Source organism: Megascapheus bottae, chromosome 9 (genome assembly GCF_031878675.1).
Source record: "Megascapheus bottae isolate mThoBot1 chromosome 9, mThoBot2.hap1, whole genome shotgun sequence".
Taxonomy (NCBI): domain Eukaryota; kingdom Metazoa; phylum Chordata; class Mammalia; order Rodentia; family Geomyidae; genus Megascapheus; species Megascapheus bottae.
Window position 1 is genome coordinate 40,085,222 of NC_143517.1, and position 21,157 is coordinate 40,106,378.

The 21,157-nt window shown below is 44.7% G+C and overlaps 1 protein-coding gene across 1 annotated transcript in view; it reads left to right on the top strand.

Annotated features, from left to right (window-relative positions):
• Vps13b (vacuolar protein sorting 13 homolog B) overlaps positions 1 to 21,139 on the top strand; it is a 494,062-nt gene extending 472,923 nt beyond the window's left edge. The window contains exons 56-62 of the mRNA XM_090339134.1: positions 719 to 1,524; positions 5,335 to 5,511; positions 7,427 to 7,597; positions 13,323 to 13,499; positions 15,642 to 15,744; positions 16,296 to 16,545; positions 19,806 to 21,139. Coding sequence (XP_090195260.1) covers positions 719 to 1,524; positions 5,335 to 5,511; positions 7,427 to 7,597; positions 13,323 to 13,499; positions 15,642 to 15,744; positions 16,296 to 16,545; positions 19,806 to 20,054 — 1,933 coding nt within the window. The 3' untranslated portion in view covers positions 20,055 to 21,139. The remainder of the gene's footprint in view (positions 1 to 718; positions 1,525 to 5,334; positions 5,512 to 7,426; positions 7,598 to 13,322; positions 13,500 to 15,641; positions 15,745 to 16,295; positions 16,546 to 19,805) is intronic.
• The last annotated feature ends 18 nt before the right edge of the window (positions 21,140 to 21,157 follow it).

Genomic DNA, 21,157 nt, shown 5'->3' on the forward strand with positions numbered 1-21,157 from the left:
TGGAAATCACAAGTAACCTTAACAAGAGTTGTTTTGTCAGATTATGGTGTATGATCCTGCTAGCAGCACACTTCATAGAGCAGAGAAGGAGAACAGAAGACAGTGTGCAGCAAATACTTCAGAATTTTTCTCTAAAGCAGTTCAGAGAAATGAGTGCTAGCTAGAGAAGAAAGTGCAGTCATAAGGGGTTATCTAAGAGAAATAGCAGCATGTTTATGAGCTGTTGGCAAGGAAAAAAAGAACAGTAATATAGAAGAGGGTGCATTGCTGGAGTGATGAGCCTGAGCAGTGAGTGCAGAATCCTTTGGTCCACCTTAGGGGCACAGAGAGAAGTAACATGCTACAAATGCTGGGCTTTCTTCTGTTTGCCTCACTTTTTCCAATTTGAGATTCTACGTTACCTTATTCATCTTTTTGTCTTATTGTCATCATGAGGGAGAAATAGTGCACAAATGCTAATGGGATTCTGAAGTCAAAATCTGGTGTTGATAAGGGACCACATACAGAAACATGACAAGAACTTGTAATTGTCCCGTTGGGAGCATTTCCTAATACTGTGCTAGTGTGGCTGGCTCTGTCTACACACAATGTACTGACAGTTGAGTTCTTATTTGTCTCTTATGAGAATCTGATGTCCTAGTAGGAGGTGTTTAATAAGACACTGTTATTTTAAAAAGAAGGAAAGTGGGGGAGACTAATGTTTCCTTTCCTCCTCTAGAACTCTGGAAAAGATGATTACCTTGCAAATGTTTGTCACTCAGTTGAGCCTGGCAGTGTCTGATGACCTCACTCACCCCAGAGCATCATCCGAACTTCTGAGGCTCACACTAGACCATGTTTTTCTCCACGTGGCCCCTGTAGCTAGTGCCCTCTCTGGGGAAGAGCCTGCAGCTTCTATCTTCCAGCTTTACTCTGTTGAAGTCTTCTGCGGGGACCTGCAGCTGGACAACCAGCTTTATAACAAGTCCAATTTCCACTTTGCTGTTTTGGTCTGCCAAGGAGAAAAAACAGAACCTATTCACTGTTCCAAAGTGCAGAGTCTCCTTGTCTCCAGCAGGGATTTGGAAGAATACAAGGAGAATTGCTTCATCAAACTTTGCATCACAGTAACTGAGGGCAGCAGCTTCCCACTTGAGGTCAATGAATTCAGTTTTGAACTGAAGCCTGCCCGGTTATATGTGGAGGACACATTTGTGTACTACATTAAAACTTTGTTTGAGACTTACCTCCCACACAGCAGGCTGGCCTGTCATGCCACACAGCTCCCTGGGAACAGACAGGTGCTGCCTGTCCAGGTGAGGCAGCATGCCAGGGCCTTGGTGAACCCGGTGCGTTTGCGGAGGCTGGTCATCCAGCCAGTGAGCCTGCTGGTCAGCATCCATGCATCCCTCAAGCTATACATCGCCTCCGACCACACTCCGCTGTCTTTCTCAGTGTTCGAGAGGGGACCCATCTTCACCACTGCGAGGCAGCTGGTCCACGCCCTGGCCATGCACTATGCCGCCGGGGCTCTCTTTAGAGCAGGTAAGGAGAACACTGAAGGTCTGTGATAAGTTAATGCCTAGAACCAAAAACGTAGGAAGCAATAGTTGAAACGTAAGGTTTTACAATTAAATAAAACTAGATAAAAGGCCTGGAAGCATGGCCTAGTGCTACAGTACTTGCCTAGCATGCACAAGACCTGGATTCAATTCCTTGGTACCACAGACAGAGAAAAAAGCTGGGGCTGTGGCTCAAGTGATAGAGCTGTAGTCTTGAGAAAACCCAAGGACAGTGTTTAGATCCTGAGTTCAAACCCCAGAACTGGCAAAAAAAAAAAAAAAAAGAACAAAAAACTAGATAAAAGTCTAGACTAGCAAGGTATTAACCTTCCTTAAATCTTTATTTTCTCATCTATAAAGTGTTTTGTGGGGGTTTTTTGGTAGGAAGGAGCAGATACAATTAAGTCAGGTACTCCATATTTCACTTCACGTTTATTCAACAATACTTGAAACTGTTGAATGACTTAAAATTTAGTTCAATTTAAAAAAAAATTAGAGACATTACCCTTTCTCAGCACATTAGCACAGTCAGAAAATTAGTTCACCCTTCAGCTCTTGGGCCTCAATAGAGCCCAATTCTGGGTGGTCACTGTTCTTTGTCGCTGCCAATAAATACTTGCAGTCGAGAGATTTGGAGCTCTGTGTGCTCTACCTGTGACCAGGTAGGAAGATAGCCTCCCATCTTCCTTACCACCCTCTGGTACCAACTAGCTGGTATCTGCCCTCTGGTACTCATAGGTGGGCTATACTTTCCTCAGGGGCCCAGTGGGAGTGGTGAAGCTTCTGCCGTCAGTCAAAGAGTGTTCAATAAGTGTGCAGAATCTTATATGGGAAATGCTGATTGTGTTGAGGACCATTTGGTCTGAGAATACAGTGTTCAGCACTGAAGCAGATGTTCCCATGCCAAGGTCAATCAAGCAGCTGGCTTGATAGTCTCCTCATAGTCCTTATGATTCAAGCCGAGAGCAGCCTCCCAATTTGGCCTTTTCAGCCCCTTCCAGTAAAGAAGTCTGGCTTTCTGAAAATAATGAAGACTGTGTGTAACCTTGTGCTTGCTGAAAGTATTACCATTAAAGATTCAGAGTGTAGCAATACATTATCGTTGGTCAAATGCCAGTAATTTGTGATATATTGGTAAGACTACATGTCTTACATAATGAAATTCATAGAAATTAACAGGGCTAACCAGATGTTGAAAAAAATACAGTATTAGAAACAGGGTCCTACCGAACCTATTATTTTGATAGCTTGCATAATAGTGAAGAAAATATTTCCCTCTTGCTAAGACGTCATAAAAAAGAATTAGCATTTCAAATTTAATAGATGAGTATGTTACAAATCATTCTAAAACATGAGAAACAAACATGGAAGTTACTAAGCTCAGAGCTGAGGCTAGAGAAGAAAGCAGCTTCACACGGAGGTGGTGTGACCAAGAGATACACCAGGTGCCCATCTGGTAAATGTACCAGAGATGAGACTGCACCTGTGGCCTCTGCTGCCTGTGTGCTAAAGTGATCTATCTCTTTGTTTTGTGTTGTATTTTTAATGAGCTTTCACATGAACATTCTGTTTGGAATTTTTTATAGTTCACCTAAAAATCTTAATGTCCCAGGTTCACTCTATACCAAGACAGGAAATTTTAATACAAAGGGCCAATTTTTTTTGAGTCTGTGGGAAACTCTGTCCCTTAAGGTATCTGGTCTAAAGGTGGATGAAACAAAACTGCTTGAATGAGTAGGAAATGGAAAGGCAGCTGGAAGTTGCCAAGCCCCGGGTAGAATAATAATGAAGGAGTGGGCTGGTATTCTTGCACAGTGAGAGAGCACTGGCCTTGAGAGTAGACTGCTTCCTCAGCTCACACAGGTCAACATTTACCCTTTGGACACTAGAAGCTTCCTGGATGTAATGATTTTTTTTTTAAGTGGGCTGGGAGTTTAGCCTAGTGGTAGAGTGCTTGCCTAGCATGCACGAAGACCCGGGTTCAATCCTCAATACCACATATATAGAAAAAAGCCAGGGAGTAGTGCTGAGGCTCAAGTGGTAGAGCTCTAGCCTTGAGAAAGTCCAAGGACAGTACTCAGGCTCTGAGCTCAAGCCCAGGACTGGCAAAAAAAAAAGGCACCCTGACCTCATTTCTAGGGAAATCTGCAAAGTGAGTCACTTGAAGAAATTTTAAAAATAAATTGTAACTAGAAATGAGTAACCCAACTTAAAGGAAAGAAGGTGAGCTTGAGAATTTCCTGAGGTCCTTGTCTACCTCCAAAGTCTCCATTTGATACAAAGCCAGGTAGACCCCTTTATCAACAAAACAAAAGATATACAGCTAGCCTTCTGTCTATGACTTCCACATATTATATCCAAGCAATTACACATTGAAAATATCTCCAAAAAAGAATTGCCTGTGTGCTGAACATCACAAGTATCCTTGGGTACTTCCTGTCCTTTTCTGGCCAACTCAAATGTCATTGAGTAGTGTTTCATCCATGGACATGTGCAATGGATGCCTTCCAACACCATGTTGAATTGCTTCTGTCTCCCATGCCAAGTATAGCCTTCACCTTAAATGAATCTGGGCATATCTAAAGGGAAGTAATGGTATTTTGTGGCACAGGTGTTGGAGAACTAAAGCCCCACTTCCACAGACCCTCCAACTGCATTGTCATCATACTAATTATTCCCTCTTTTGAGTTGAATCCTAATGTTCCAGGGAAAAAACAGGCTCCATGTTTATAGACGTCCATATGATCTGGGAACCTTCCAGACCCTGTAGTGCCTCCTGAACTCACACACCTTCCTGATCATTCATGGATTGGTGTCTTGCCTCAGGCTCTGTCACAGGGCTAATCCTCCAAAGCCATGCTGCGGAGGGAGGCATGGCTCCCCAAAGACTGTCCCCAGAGCCTTCCCTGCACAAGACTAGAAAGGACGTTGTTTTTCCCAGTTCCTTTTCTCTTGACTTTGGCCCTTGCCTGCCCCTGCAGTCTTCTGAGCTCACAACCCCAAATCCCTACCCAGGATAGACGAAGAGGGCAGCCACTGCAAACTGCGTCACAACCCCATTCCCACAGGACAGTAGACAGTGAGCAGGCCACAGAGAAGGCCAGCTCCTGGCAAGCCCAGCTTAATAGGAAACCAGATCCAGAGCTGCCCTCCTGAGACTTAGGCACAGAACACTCCCCTCTCTAACCTAATCAGTATGTCCCTGTCACTGATATTTATACAACCGAAGTCAGGGCTAAAGGGGAGACATTTGTCTGGCTCCAGCTCAGCTCCAAAGGGAAACACTCAACTTGGTAGGATTGGGAAAGATTAAAAATAACTCTTCCATCCTTGTCGGAAGTTTGCATCCCCTTCACAACACCCCATTTAGTATCTGGCCTCCCCAACCAGGCAGGCAGCTGCTTCTCCTCCTGTCACCTGGCCACCTATGGGGTCTGGAGACACTGCCCAGCCTCTGAGCACCTGCAAGCCTCAGAGCACCTCTCTGGTCAGATGGGAATGCGTCCTCTGCACAGGAATCTCTTTATAGGAGTTCAGGACACTCGGGCAAGGAAGTCATATTAAAGCCATTTGTGAAACTGCCAGAGGATCACTTTGATTTATAAAGTATGAAAGTTCACTATTTATGAATTCACAGTGAATGAGTTATTTCCCATACTTTGCTCCAAAAAAGCTTATTGCGTTCTCAGTTCCACTGTGAAAAATGGATTGCAAGGCAAGTGCCACATTTGCACAAATGTGGGAAGTGTTTGACTGGAGGTTTCCATAACTCTTCCCCCTTGGTACCTTGCAGGCTGGGTGGTGGGATCTCTGGAAATCCTGGGCAGCCCAGCAAGCTTGGTGAGAAGCATAGGAAATGGGATCTCGGACTTCTTCAGGCTTCCCTATGAGGGGCTGACCCGAGGCCCTGGAGCCTTCGTGAGCGGCGTTTCCAGAGGAACGACATCATTTGTGAAGCACATCTCCAAAGGTAGATGCCCTGGGTCCTGTGACAATAATGCCTTAACTTCCGCTCCTTCCTATCTTCCTCATTTATAAAGAACAGTGTTGAAAGCTGTGAATGCATTCACACTGTTTCCAGCTTTGTTTGTCTTGGTAGCTTGCAGTAAATATCGGACTTGGAACACAATTCATATATATAATGCCTTATGTTTAAAACAGACCGTGGCTTGCCCGAAGTGTGTGTACATGTTTCAGAGACTCAGGTTTTAAACCTCCTGATGGTAAAACAAGGATTGGCTAACCATTATTCCATGTGATAAATGCAAAAAATATTAAAGGTGCTCAAGATTTCTGCTTAGCATCAGAAATCCTACACTTGATGCCTCGCCATATTTTTTCTAAGCGTAGAAACAGTTGTCATAACTTTCCTCAGGACGTGGATACATTTTGACATGAAGGCTGATTTGGAGGTGAGCAGCCAACTTTGCTGTAGCATGACACGTAAACAGTGCCATCTGGTGGCCCACATAGGCCCCAGGACAGGAAGGCCAAACTGCTTCCCGAAAGAATGTTTTTGTTTCATCCCTGTGTGTTTGCTGGATGTTTTGGTCAAGTTGGCAGTGACTGAGGGACTAACCTGGGCCGTCTGAGGCCCCTTTTCTTCTCAGCAGGAGGCAGGGAAAACATGCAAAGTCCTTCTTCCCTGAAAAAGGCACTGTACTGTAGATAGTCCCTGAAACTCCATTATAAGTAGACAGATGGGGGAGTCGCTATCAGACCTTAAAAGAAAACTGGAACTAGAAACATGAGAATGTATGATCCATAGAAAGAGGGCTGGCAAGGGAACAGCAGGAGCAGTGAAAACAAGGAAAAGAGCCCTACCTGGGCTCCAGAGCCACAGGCTCACAGATCCATCCCTAGTGGGTTTCTCACTCCTGACTCTGGAATCTCTGTGGTTTGTTGCTTTTATTTTAAAATGATTGCCAACACCTGCTAAACTGGATTTCAGTGGTAATTTTAGCATCCTGACTCATTGAATGTTTTTTACACTTGTTTTCTAACTTGTTTGGTATGTTGGTTTGAAAGTATATGTGTGTATTCTTTTCAGACCACTAGTAAATATGCTATGAAAACAATATCTGTCATTACTTCTCCAAATATCTAATAGCAAATGAACTAGATCAGAGATGCTGGGCCTGCCTTGAGCAAGTGGCTGACATTAAAAACTATAGCTTCTCTTTCTTTTCTTTCTTTTTTTTCCCCCACTAATATTCTGAACATCAAAATTACACGTAGTCTCATTGGCATAATAATTATTGCCTCAGAATACCAACCAGTAACACTTAGTATCTCTTTTTTTAAAACTGAAGTCAGAGCTGGATGTAGTGATGTACCCCTGTAATCCCAGCATCCAGGAGTTTGAGGCAAGATTGTAAGTTCAAGGCCAGCCTGGGAGACACAGCAAGATTATGTCTCAAAAAAAAAAGAAGAAGAAAGTCATAATGAGGATATAAAATTTATTCCTCAAGTAGAAATACTGCTTTGCAATCCATCTATAACCCCACAACAGAACCTTAACCTTTAAAATCAGAGCAGACAAATTTTGGCCTTCAAAATTGAGCCTCATTGAGGACTGCAAAACTAACCAAGTTTGGCATTACATTCATTAGAAAGTCATGGCATTTTTTTCAGCCCCTCTGGTTAGAGATTCTTACTCAGGTCCCTCAAAGAGTGCCATCATGCTCGAGGAAGCTCACCTGAGGCCCCTACTGCAAATGGCATGGCAGCAGAGCACCATTGTCCCCCCATGGGGCACATCCAGGAGGGGAAAGGCGCTGCCACAGCCCCTTCTCCTCACTCCATCTGCCTAGCCCTTTAGGACCATGCTCTGGGGCACACTAAACATCTAACAAAGATGCCAACCCCATCTCTTGTGCCCTCAGGTACCCTGACATCCATCACCAACCTGGCCACCAGCCTAGCCCGAAACATGGACCGGCTGTCACTGGATGAAGAACACTTCCACCGGCAGGAAGAGTGGCGGCGACAGCTCCCAGAGAGCCTTGGCGAGGGTTTGCGACAGGGCCTGTCCCGGCTGGGAATCAGCCTACTTGGTAAAGGGCTGGGCACTTCCCCCTGCGCTCCCCCTCTGTAGGCTGGGGTCAGGCTGCAAGGGATTTGCAGCCCTTTCTTCTCTGAGGGTGGCCATGAATTCACCTCCTTTTTATAGGCAAAGTTGTGGCTCAGAGAGGATAGGGCATATCCCCACAGCTCATCTGTGGAGCACTGGGACAGGACTCCACTTCCTAGAGCCACTGTGTGGCCATGACAGGGACCATCCCAGGACCAACTGGGGAAGAAGCTGGTCTGCACTGTACCATGCTTGGTTCTTCTTGGCTTGAGCTTCTCTGCCACTCCCCAAAGCAAAGAATAATTGCATAGGACACCCCCTGAACACAGGGGTAGCCATACAAGAAAGCAACCTACAATTGTTTGCTGTTTGAGGTAACAGGCAGCCCTGTGAAGCACTCAATTCCACTACCCCACACGCTGCAGATGCTTGCTTTTCTTTGAACAGCTCTCGAGCGACGTGCACATGCGTGTAAACTTTGGTAAGGAGCTGGCTTCTTCTGTTTATTTATTTATATAGATCAGCCTGACTCAGAGCAATTATTGTTTGTTGAGAAGCCAGATGGTATAGTTGGAGGTGAAGATTGCTATAGTTATTTCAAAGTATTACAAATGTTTGAAAAGAAGTTGCTCTGGAAAAATCTATGAAAAGGAAGCTTTAATGCTGAGAGTTTGCAGTGCAGGATTTTCAAGGGCAATTTTGTTTATTTGCCTGTGGAGGAATTTAAGACTACAGTGCTTGGCACCCTGCCTTCCCCATGTCTGAGGGAGGACAGCCTCACAGAGATCAAAGCAGCGCAGAGCACAGGGTAGAAAAGAGGAGGCTGAAAGCTTCAAGTTCTCCCTGCAGCACCACATCGTGCCCCCTCACCACCACCACCAGCCCAGGCTGTGAGAGGAAACAATTAAATGTTACAAGTGCAGGTTAAGTTATTAGAAATTATTTTGGTTACAGCAAGCAGTGACCTATGTCACTGCTGTATGTTAATACCACGGACAGTAGGAGACTAATGACCAGTGATGGATGGGCTAGGAAAGTGCAGTCCCAGCTTAACAAAGCAATCCAAAGGTGGTGGGCTTCTTTGGGGACAGTGCGTGGCCCATGTGCCATAGGTTTACAGACTCAAAGATATTGTCAGAGTCCTTTATGACATCAAGCAAGTTCTTCTCCAGCCCTTGATTTTTGTTTTATAAAGCAGAGCTGGTAATACTGTTTTGGGGATAATGGTGGGCAGCCAGAGGAGGCACAGAGTCCATACTGGCATACAGCACTTATTAGCATTATATTCTGGTAGCTAACAGACTATAAGTGCTGCTGGGTTTCAAATAGTGTTCCAACAAAGAGAAACCTTTGAACATTGCTGGAACGTTCTTGCTGTAGTTGAATCCAACAGATTAAACGACTGTAACTAGAAGAGGTTGTTTGGGGGGCCTTCAGGTCATCATTCTGGTACTTCTGGACCTTAATTGTAGGCCATCATTTCATACACTTTGTTCTGAGTATGAGAGCTCAGGTGGTGTTTCTGAGTCTGGTAATTTCCAGAAACCCTTGAGTTCTGAGGGTGACATAACTTCCCCGTTGGTGTTCGGCATACTACCAGCACTGGGCACTTCTGAATCCTCGGTGTCCAGCTTGACCAGAGCAGTGTCCTTTTTTCCAGAGGTTCAAAGGCCTGTGGTATTTCACAGAACCTCTGGGTTATCTCAACATCTGGTCCCCAGAGTTACTAGATGTGTGAGAAGAAAGGAGAAGCAGGAGAAGTTGAAATGTATAGATGGTCATCATTTTATTCATCCCCAGAAATGGTATTTAAAATGACCATGCACAATTAAATACCAAGTTGAATGCAGAGCTATTACTATCTAATAATTTGAAACCCATGGTAAGGAAATTGATGTTCTGCCCTCTTCCTTGATGTTCAGTTTCTTCCTTTTTAAGACTGGAATTTTAATTACCCAGTTAGTAAAAAGATGAAAATTGAAGAACATTTTGGGCTTGACAAAGCATGTTCCCACATGTCATCTTATCTCACCTTCACACCGCATGGTATAGATGATGTCACTGCCCAGAGCATCCTTCCTTCTGCCAAGGCCAGGAGCCCGGGCCGGCCTCAAGTGCTCCTGGCCTGGAAGCCAGCAAGGTGTAGGACTACCTAATAGTTGAAACTTCCAAGGTAGAAGAAACACATTTCCCCTGCATGCATCTGGGTTTTGTGGGTTTCATGCTCCACTCTCCTAGGGATTCTGTGAGATCTGTAAAGCACCTAAACCTCAGCCATACCATCCCAGGGCAGCGATGGCAAGGGTCTGCCAGCTAGGAGAGGCTACCAGGATGAACTCCATAGCAGTTTTCCAAAGAAAAGACTTTGGGGAAAACTGTTTACCCTCAAAATTGTCATCAGCTCTGCCCACATTTGCCAAATCCACTTCCTTAAATAGTTATACTTACTTCTCTGCCCTGAATCCTGGATAACTGGAAAGTTCCAGGTCAATTTACTCTAGGTCCTACCCAGATCTGACTCTTCTACACAGCAAGGGCAGGGTTAAACAATACAATCTCCATAGCCTCACATCTCAATTTCCTGCTCCCTCTCTGAGTATCTCTGAGAATTCAACAAGACCAGCCTGAGGTAGGTGGATTAGGTATTCCCCTCAAGTGAGAACTAGAGGAGCTGCGCATATCAAGAACCAGCACGTGAGAGACAACTGACACTGTAGTCTGCAATCAGCAATTGAGTTTGCATTAAATGTCTCTTTTTCAGTTTGCTCATCTCTTCTGCCCAAAAAAGTTGGCTTTCAGTTGGAATGTCTGCTTTGCTGTATAGATTCACTGTCTGAAATGGTGACCTACAGCTTAGAATCCCAGCCTGGACCTCTTCCTCTGCTATTATAACAAGAACAAAAAAAGGGAGGAAGGGGCCTGAGCTGAGCACACAGCAACTCACACCTGTAAATCAATCCTAACTACTTAGGAGGCTGAGATCTAAGGACCTGTGGTTCAAAGCCAGCAGAGGAAGAAATATCTCTGAGATTGTTTTTTTCTTTAATCTCTGAGATTCTTTTTTTTTTCCCCCTTGTCCTGGGGCTTGAACTTAGAGCCTGGGCATTGTCCTTGAGCTTTCACAGCACCACTTGAGCCATACAGCACCTCTTCCAGCTTTTTCTGTATATGTAGTACCACAGAATCAAACCCAGGGCTTCACACATGCTAAGTAAGCACTTTATCATTAGGCCACACTTCCAGCACTCTAAGAGTCTTATCTCCACTAAAAAAAAAAATCTGGGAGTTGTGGCTCAAGTGGTAGAGCACTAGCCTTGAAGAAGCTCAGAGATAGAACCCAGGCCCTGAGTTTAAGCTTCCAGGACAGACAGACAGACAGACAGACAGACAGACAGACACAGACACACACACACACACACACACACCCGGCCTGAAATAAAACCACACCATTTGATAAGCAGCATCAAAATAAATCAGAGTGTCAAAGCTTTCTGCCTTGTGCTGGAAGTAAGTCACAGGAGCAGTGAAGGGAACCACTACAGTCCCTCACTTCTCTGAGAAAGGCCTCATCCTAGAGCGGAGGGCACAGCAGTGGTGGTTTCACAGCATTGCAGTCAATACCCCTCCAACTCCCAGCACACTCTTCCCTCCATGCCTTTGTCACATCACAGCCCTCTCCATGTGGCCGCCCACCCCATGGGCTCGCCGCCAACAGACAAGTCTTGGGATCGGTTTCCACCACTTAAGCCTTAGAGCAGAGTTTGAGTATGACAGTAAATAATTTACCCGTTGTGGACTTAGTTGGATTATCCTCAGGAAGAGGCCTTTAGAAGGCCCTCCAAGGAGCTGGCTCCCTCCAGGCAGTCTTGCAGTGACTTGGGAATAACTTTTAGCTACCTTGGCCTTGCTGGCTCCAGCTTGTTATCACAAAGTGAGCCAGTGACACCTGGTTCCTGGTAAGGAGCACTGCTTTTCCTCCTTGCATGGTCTGGGGCTGAGCTGAGGGCATGTGACCTGACAGCTTCTTCTCCAACTCATGGAATCTAACACCTTGTCATAGGACTCAGGCTTCCCACTTTTCAGGCTGCACCAATAGTTTATCTCTCAAAGCCACAGTAACTGGAGCCTTTGTGTGGCCAGTGGCTGGGGAAAGTGGAAGATCAAAGGGGAGTTTCACTATGATACCTGTTTGCACTTAAGCAGACCAAAGTTAGCACCCCGTGTAGATGTCACAGCTGCTCAGTGCTCTGAGCTCCTTGCTTAGATCAGGGCTGGCACATGAAAGGGAAGTGGAGAAGATTCTAAATAAGGCGGCCACCTGCCTCCATCACAGTTTTAATAGCTTTAATGAAAGCCACACTTGAGAGAAAACACTTCTACCAGAAACTCTGGCAGTAATTTAGTTGGTTGTTGTATTTGTAATCATTTACTTATTTTTTGTACTCTAAAGCATGGAAGCCTTTCAGAGAATCAGATAATGAAAGCACCAAAGCTGTGTTCTTTTACTTGGTGCTGTTCCCTTTGAGCTACCTGTTATGTATAGCGTGGAGGAGGCTCAAGTTCTGCCTCTCCATTGCACTGCCGGGCCTCCTCCTCCCCACAGACCGAGAACAGAGTGTGCAGCCTCTAGGCCTCTGACACAGTGAGGAGAGCTGCAGCCAAGGGAAACACTCGTCATAGGTAGAATGGTGACCCTCAGCCCTCAAACCAGGGCAGCCGGAGCCAGTGAGGAACAGCTACCGCCCCAACACCTGTGATTTCCTCACACGAGTTGGATGGCATGAGTCGAGGCTGGGAAGCAGACAGTCACCTTTGATATTTCTTAATGTATTGACTCATAAATTTAATGACTTCAAGCCTACCTAACTGAAATCCATGAAGAAACTAGCCTTTTGTTTTACTGGATTTTGCTCAATTTCAGAATGTTACTAAAAATTAGCAGGTCATTAACGGAGACCTACAAATCTGTTTACCCAGAAGGACTTTGAATTAGTGGCAGGTGGAGTAATGGGATTTGATGTGGTCTATAACGTCTCCCAGGAGAACTATGTTTTCATTAATCTTACCAGGTTTGAGTTTAAAACCTGTAATCCTGTCAAGAATTATAAAGATTTTATATTAGAGAACTTGCCACAGCATCATAAGAAAAGTCAGGCCTGGCAAGACCTCACCCTTGGCTCTGGAACTGAAAGGGGCAAGGAGAATGAGTCGAGTGGTGGACATGACACCTTCTATCCACAGATGGCTCCAGCTACCATGGCGGGGGGGGGCTTGTGGTAAGCTGTGCAAGCAGATTCGTGAAGCAGGATTTGGTTGCCTATACTGTACTGAAGATTAATTAGCCAAGCCTCAGTTGAAATGAAAAAAAAAAATAGAAACTTTTCTAAATAGGCAAATAGACCAACCTGCTTTAGAAACAGGATAAGTGGTAGGATAACTGATAAAGTTGGCAGCTAAGACTTTAGCTGTCACCAGATTCCTTGAGTTCAAAGTGAGGTCCAGCCACGTAAGAGCTGTGCAACCTTGGGGAAAGTCCTCAACCTCTTTGTACTTCAGTGTCTTCTAGAAAATAACAAGATAGTGCCCAGCTCACAAAATATAAGCTGAAGTACTTCACACAGTCCCTAGCATCCATCTAGAAGCAGGTATGTACCGCCACACCTGGCTAGTGATTCATTTTGTCCTTACTGAAGTTTTTTCTCCTTCAGGTGCAATTGCTGGTATAGTTGATCAGCCAATGCAGAACTTCCAGAAAACATCAGAGGCCCAGGCTTCAGCAGGACACAAGGCCAAGGGTGTCATCTCAGGTGTGGGAAAAGGAATAATGGGAGTGTTCACAAAACCCATCGGTGGAGCTGCTGAGCTGGTTTCCCAGACAGGTTATGGTAAGTACAAAACCACTGAGGCTACTGTGCACAGTGGCTCACGCCTATAATCCTAGCTACTCAGGAGGCTGAGATCCGAGGATTGAGGTTCAAAACCAGTCTGGGCACAAAAGTCTGTGAGAATCTTATCTCCAATTAACCAATAGAAAACTGGAAGTGGCACTGTGGCTCAAAGGGTAGGGTGGTAGCCTTGAGCTGAAGTGCTCAGGGACAAAACCCAGGCCCAGAGTTCAAGTCTCACAGCTGAACAAAAAAACAAAAACAAACACAAACAAACAAAACATTGAAGCCAATAGAGACCTTGAGGTGCATTTGCAGCAGATCCCCAGAGCTTCCCTGAGATGAGCCAGCCTTCCCCAAGGGGAAAGGGTGAGGAGGAACTGGATCAACGGATCAGTGTCTCCTTGTGATTATTTATACAGAGCAGAACCATACTTTAATTGTAGAACCAGGAAATCATTTACTAATCTCAGTAATTTCATAGTAATATTAACACAGAATATTTCTGAGCATACACTTCACAGAGTTTAATTTTTAAAAAAGTAATCAGTAAAAGGCGAAAGTTGTTGAGAGCAGCAGAGAAAAGAATGATTACTTTTTCCCAGTGTGGCAAGCAAGGCAGGAAGGAGGCCGTGCATGAAGGCGTTGGATAGGGAATGGGGTGCATATGGCTCTTCAAGGTTGGGCTTCCTTTTTCACCTGTAGATACTGACTGTGGGCAGGCTGTCTCCCAGCCAATGTTAGGAAAGGCAAATCATCCAGAAGAAAAGCCCTTCTTCCCCAAGCAGCCCCATGGAGATGTGGCGCTCGTGGCAGGCCTGTTCCTGCTTATGGCATGAATGGAAGCATCTCTTCCTGTGCTTCTCCTCACGTCATCCAGGGAGCAGGCTGCTAGCTGGCATCTCAAACCCCAGGAGGCCTTCCTGAGCACTGCCTGCATCTGGCCAGATTGTCTGCAGCTTACATCTCGTTGCACGCATTCTCTACCTCAGGATCTCTGACAGGACGGAACCAGACCAGGGCATCAAGACAGGCTAACGGGAGGGAGTGGAAGGCAGTGCACACTCCAGGCAGCCATCCCGAGCATCCTGGGGGAGACCACACAGGGAGAACCCTGCGCCGCCTCCTGCCGCCCCCTTCACGTTGCTCGCTGCCATGAATGACATGTTCCCTCACTGGGAAAGCTGCAGTTTAGAGACTTTAAAAAACCTCACTCTCCCTTATCAACTACTTAGGCCTTCCCAGTGAATAAAAACAGTATTCCTTTAGCTACAGATTCCTGGAGGTAACATGAACTCATACTTCATGTTTTCAGTTGAAAATGCCGTTGTCCCTAGTTGTGTGTTTCCCAGCGCTGAGGCCTCTGCCTTATGTAAGAGCATCTCAGAGCCGAGCTTCACATGGCCTTTTGGTTTCCATCACTCTTGTAAAACTTTTATTACCACACTGAAGGTTTTACAAACCACTAACTCTTCGTCTAATGACTCTGCCTCATTTAGAAACGTTTACAAGCCCTCACGAAGCACACGTGCTGCGCCATCTTTGATTCTGGAGGCCTGTGCGGCTGCTACGGTGCCCTCATTTGGTGCTGGCACCCGGGAGAGCGAGCAATAAACCAGAGCCCCAAAAGCACTCATAAATGTATACAGAATTGCCTATAACAGCTGGATTAAGGCACTTAGCATTTAAGTATTGTATCTAGGCTAACCATGTGTCTTTATATGTATCTGCGTATGTCATGTTTTTTTTTTTTTAATTTGGCCAGCCATAGCATGAATACAAAAGTATTGGTATAGTATTAAGTAAGCAAGGAAGTCGACTATTAATCTTGACTTTTGAACACGTAATTGTAAATGATGTGTGAGCTCTTGTTCATGCCCAGTTGCTCTCAGGAGCATTGTGCTTCCTCTGAATGTGTTTTTGGACTGTAGCATATTCCTGTGTGAGTTTGTAGCTAATGTAAGGTCACTAGAGTTAACAGCAGTGTGATAGGTAATGACTCTCTGCACTCGCGTCCAGGACATCATTTTTGGGTCTGTTCTGGAACATTTTATGGATGGCTCTAACAGGTGACATCATTGGTAGCATGCAACTGTTTTCCAGAAAAACTAGTAAAACCCCTTTACTTCTCTTACCCCGCAGGTATTTTACATGGAGCTGGACTGTCTCAACTTCCCAAACAGCGCTATCAGCCAAGTGACCTGCATGCTGACCGGGCTCCAAACAGCCATGTTAAATATGTCTGGTAAAGCTACTGAGATCCTTTCTGCACTTGTAGGTGCTAGCTCCTGGCTTGCTGTCAGGCTGACAGGCCATGCTTTCTGGGGAGCACAAGAGGAAAAGTTGATATAGGGTGTACTAGAAGGCCAAGGAAAGGCTGCTGCTCCCAGATTGAAAGCTAGCTTCACAAGTCTTCTCCAAAGGCTGGGGGTGGTGCCTCACCCCTGTAAACCCTGCACTCAGAAGACTGAAGCAGAAGGATTGCAAACTCAAGGCCATCCTGAGCTACACAAGGAAACTCCATGTGAAGACAAAACAAAACTCTTCTCAACACTGACCCCTCAAGGAGGGTTGATATATGAGTCGAGAACCCTGGGCTTAAAGAAGGGTCTCTGGAGCTGTAATCATTTTTAATGACAAAAATATTTAAAGAGCTAAAAAGAGCCAATGATATCTTTGTGTTCAGGAAGAGCCAGGTTCTGTTCCCCACAACAAAAGAGTTAGTAATTAGAATTTATAGGTTAAGTAGCTATGTTCATAACTAGCTCTTGGCCTCACTTTCCTTCTTTTAAACAGGAAAATGCTCCAGTCCCTGGGCAGACCCGAAGTCCACATGGCCCTGGATGTGGTTCTGGTGAGGGGCTCGGGCCAGGAGCATGAAGGGTGCTTGCTGCTGACATCAGAAGTGCTCTTTGTGGTGAGCATCAGCGAGGACACACAGCAGCAGGCCTTTCCCGTCACCGAGATCGACTGTGCACAGGACAGCAAGCAAAGCAACATCCTCACGGTGCAACTCAAGCAACCAAGAGTGGCCTGTGATGTGGAGGTACAGTCCAGAAAATAGGGTGATTAGGGCAAGCTGTCTGCCCAGGCAGGCATTTATGAGTCTCAGAAGTGGCTGGTGGAGACCAGGGGAGCTGCCATGAACGACAGTGGTAGAGGTGGTGGAGTGCATGTGCAGGGGAACTGAGAAGAACCCACCAAATTGCGCAGGTGAAACTTTTGCAGAAAGCCCAGCAGGTAGGCAGGACTACCAGCCTGAGAATCATCTGCCCTGTGATTAATACACGACTGATGCAGCTCTGTCATGGTGTTGGGGGTGGGGGTTCCATAGACAGTACCATGGGGTTCCAGAGCAACTTGTTAGCTAGGTATAGGGAGGGTGAGGAACGTGACAGCAGTTCTTAGCAACTACCTCACAAAGGAGGCTCCCTGGCCCCTGTGCCACATGGGAGTAGCCGTGGGTACAGAAGACTGCTTCAGAGCAAGGAGTGTACTGACAAAACCAAACAAGACAGGAGCAGAAGAAGGCAGAACTTTTGCAACCCCTCCCTCTGCTCCCCTCTATGCCTAACTCAAGAACTGGGGAGTCAAAAGTTTGTGAACAGGTCTCTCTCCTACTCACAGCTTAATTTCCTGTGGCTCTGTTTTTCTTTTCCCTGTGGTAATTTCCTGTCTGGTAATCCAGGGTTCCTCCTGGAGACAGCTTAGGCTTCTGCACGAGGGGCTGCTGGCTCCTGCAAACAGTCCATGTGCAGTGGATGCTCAGGTGGAGCATGGGGAGTGTCAGCCCTGATCAGATGGCTTCAGCTGCATAGTCCAGCCTAAAGTAAGCAGAGACCCCCACTGGGAAGGGGTACTCTGCCTCTACCTCCCAGGTAACGGCCAGTCCATGGACCCTGATTGGTCACCTAGAGAATGGACATCTTTTTCCATATGGCAAGACAAAGGTGATTAGAAGCCTACTACTCGAGCCTACTGGGGATTTGTGATCCTAGAGAGGACATGAGCCTGTCTCCATCAGGTCCTTCTGATTCTGATTCCTTCCTTCCTGCTTTATTTTCTTCTTGATATGAGAGCCTATTTCTTCCTCACACCAATGTTTGGGTACAATTATGTGAGCAGATGGAAAACAGCCAACCACAACAACTCTTAAGATTTCTTTAGTTTCTTGGATCACCATCAGTCAAGCTTTATGCTGAGGCTTGGCACCAGGACTTCGCTGCTGCTTTGAGCTGATGACTTTCTGGGAATAAACAGAGGTCAGATGTCCAGGCTTTGTTAGATCTGCCAAAAATCTTCTGATCCAGTTGACAATAAAGCAGCAGTGATCTGGCTACAGGACTTGGCAGAGGATAGTAGCATTATCTTAGTCCCTAGTCCCTAACAAGAAACCTCCTAGACCCTCCGAATAGCGGCAACTGTCCTTTTTCCCTTGCTGGCTTGGGAAATGCTTTAGATCATAACCTCTTCTAAGTGAAGAGCCATCTTTTTCTGTTAAACTGCCCTGCAACCTTCTAGTTTTGCATTTGAGAAGAGTATGGTGAGGATTACCATATCTGGAAGGAAAGAACCTGTTTTTCTAGGGGCTGTTGGGATAGTAATGGGAGTCAGCATCCTTAGTTCTCAAGGCTCAGACCATGAAATCAACCAAGTTGAGGCAGAAGCACCAGAGCTCTGGATAACAGGTTTAACACTGATTTTCCCTGGTATCCAGGGGTAAAAGGAGGCCCTCCAGTTGCCCAGATACACAGCTCAGTTAGGAAGCTACCCTCTAGTGAGAACCAAGAACAGCATTTTAAGCTCTTTATGTGAAATGGCCTTTCAGATTTATTGCTTTTGCCTCAAGGGCTCGGAAACACAGCTCCTCTGAATTTTGGAAGGAATTAATTTGTAGATGACATCATCCAATATATTCAAATATGGCAGGTTTCAAATTTTTTTAAATTAGCATTTGCTTTTCTTGGTTAAATGCAACCATTTTGGGGGTAATTGCTTAATATGCCTAGCACATTACCGAAATCCCTTTTGAGAGGCTCAAAATGAGTCAGAAGGTCAATTTATTCCTTGGCCAGGCTCCTTTCACAACATGGGTTTCCTGTGCTGCTGTTCAGGAGGAGCAATTAAGCCTTTTTGTGTATTCTAAGCTTTCCAGCTGAATGCTGGCCCCATCAGATGATATCATCAGCACTCTGGTGTTGGCCTGGTAGTGAACAGCTTTCAACTGTCAGTGAATCTTGGGGCCTTTCTTTCCCAAGCTCAAAACTACAGAGACCTGAGCTCTTAATAGGTGCCCTACTCCAGATAGGCCTTTTGGTATCCCTATCCTATCTCACTGGCTTAAGACTTGACGACGCTTGTTTCTGGACTCTGTACAACATTATAAACTCTTTACATTTCCACTACCTTCAAAACTTTAAAAAAAAAAAGTTAAAATGTTTATAATCCTTCCAGAAACAACTCAGCAGGTAAAAAGTACTGTAGAGTCAGTGGCTACTTCATGCTCAGACCTGGGGCTTGCACTGGGAACTTCCCACTAGGCTTGATCTGCACACTAGATAGCTTATAGGACTTGGGGCAGGAGAGTGTGGTGGGAGGGATTTATAGCTCAATCTTTGATGGTGCTTCTTAGAAAATTCCACTTAAAAACCTAGTATATCTCAGTTCATATGTGTTCTGCTGAAGATGAGCCAGACTTTTATGAACCATAAATGTACTCTGCATCCTCCCTTTTTTTTCCACAAAAATTTCCCCTTCCAATGCCCGCTTTTTTCTATTTTGTCTGGCTTTAAATCTTGACAGAAAATGTTACACTTTGAAAATTGTTTTTTTAGTGCCCCACCCAGAGCCATTGGTTTGTGTGAGGTGCTCTTCTCCACTTCCTGTCAAAGTAAAGTTCTATCTGAAGTGGTTTTAGGAGCTAGGCTAACAGCCTTTATTTCACGATGCAGAGTTTAATGTTAAGATTTAAGCACAGGAAAAGACATCTTGCTTCTTCATTCTTGAGCCTCTCAGTAAAGATGAAGTAAAATGTTTAATAGAGTAAAACATTATCAAGTCATCAGCTTCAAAGATGGGAATTTAATGTAACATTGGTGCAGTGCCTACTCAAAGGATGAAGACCTGATATCCTCATGCAAAGCTCTTGCTAGGCTAAAACTACTGTTGTCATTTTTATACATCAGAGGGAAAACAAAGCAAGGTTTTAGACAAAATGACCTGTATGAAGGAAAAGGAGTCAGTCTGTTAAAGAAGACTCCTAATCAAAGGTTTGGCAACTAATGAGTCATCATTTTTGGGTCCTAGGTGGATGGAGCCCGAGAAAGACTGTCAGAACAACAGTACAACAGACTTGTGGACTATATTGCAAAGACATCTTGTCACATGGCCTTCAGCTGCTCTTCTATGCAAGCACCATGCCCTGTGGTGGCGGTGGAGCCACCCCTTTCCACTGTTAAAACATACAACTATTTGGCTGACCCCCATTTTGCTCAGGTCTTTGTTAGTAAATTTACCATGGTGAAAAATAAAGCCCTGAGGAAAGGATTCCCCTAAATCTAGTATAAGGCATTATTTTCTGCTTGTGCAATTTGTTTTGAAACAGGAAACCCACGCTAGTAGTAATTCAGAACAGACATGGGGCTAACACTTTTCTAGCTACAGGTATACTCATTTTCTAGACATTTCTGTAATTTTCTCCCTAAAACAAAAAGGTTTTTTTTTAAATACATTTTTCAATAGAATGCTAAACATATATTCCTACCGCACATGGAAAACACATTCCTTATTTTTGCTCCAGAATGCCACTTTCAAATTTCCAATGTAATATGTGGCTCTCTTAGTATCCAGCTCTACAGAGAAATGTGATTTGGATTTAGTATTCATCTGTTCTGGGATAGGGATGCTATCACTACTTACCCTGTATCTGCAAAGATTCAGATTCTGGAAATGAAATGCTGAGGACCTCTTTGTTCAACTTCTTGGATTTGTCAGTTTGCAGTGCTGTTTTCAGTGAAAGCTGCCTTGTACACTGCCTTCAGGGTCTGCATTTTACTGAAATTTACAACTCTTTTAACTGTCCAGTACATTTTATAATGGCTTACTAGACAAGCTAAACCATTACATTTCTTCTATGAAACAAATGTGAAGTGCTCAGGTAAGCCCAGAAATTAAGATAGTTTTCTTGGACAAACTTGACAAAAAGCAATGAATATATCTGGTAAATATTATTTGGCATCTACAAATGAGTTTAACTTGATCTCAGGTCAAGATAGCTTAAAATGCTTGGTAAATATCTCCTGGTCCAATTAATTTAAACATGTCCACTGACTGCATTCAAATTTGCCATACAACTTTTTACTATCAATTTTAAGAAAAGCATGCAACTTAGAAGGCCCTCTGATTTAACTGAGTTTTTTGGGGGGCATGTCACCACTATATCATAAAGTGGTTAGTGGAAAAACAGGTTAATGGAAATTCAAACTGAATATGAAAACCACCTTTGATTTAGGAGTGACTTTTGGTCAGCCTTAAGGATATTTTAAGGATGTGAATATGTACTAATTCTTGTATGTTTTATGTATTTTGCATACTGTCAAGCACTATAAAATTATTTAAAATAAAATATTCATACAGGTAAATGTCTGTTAAATGAATTT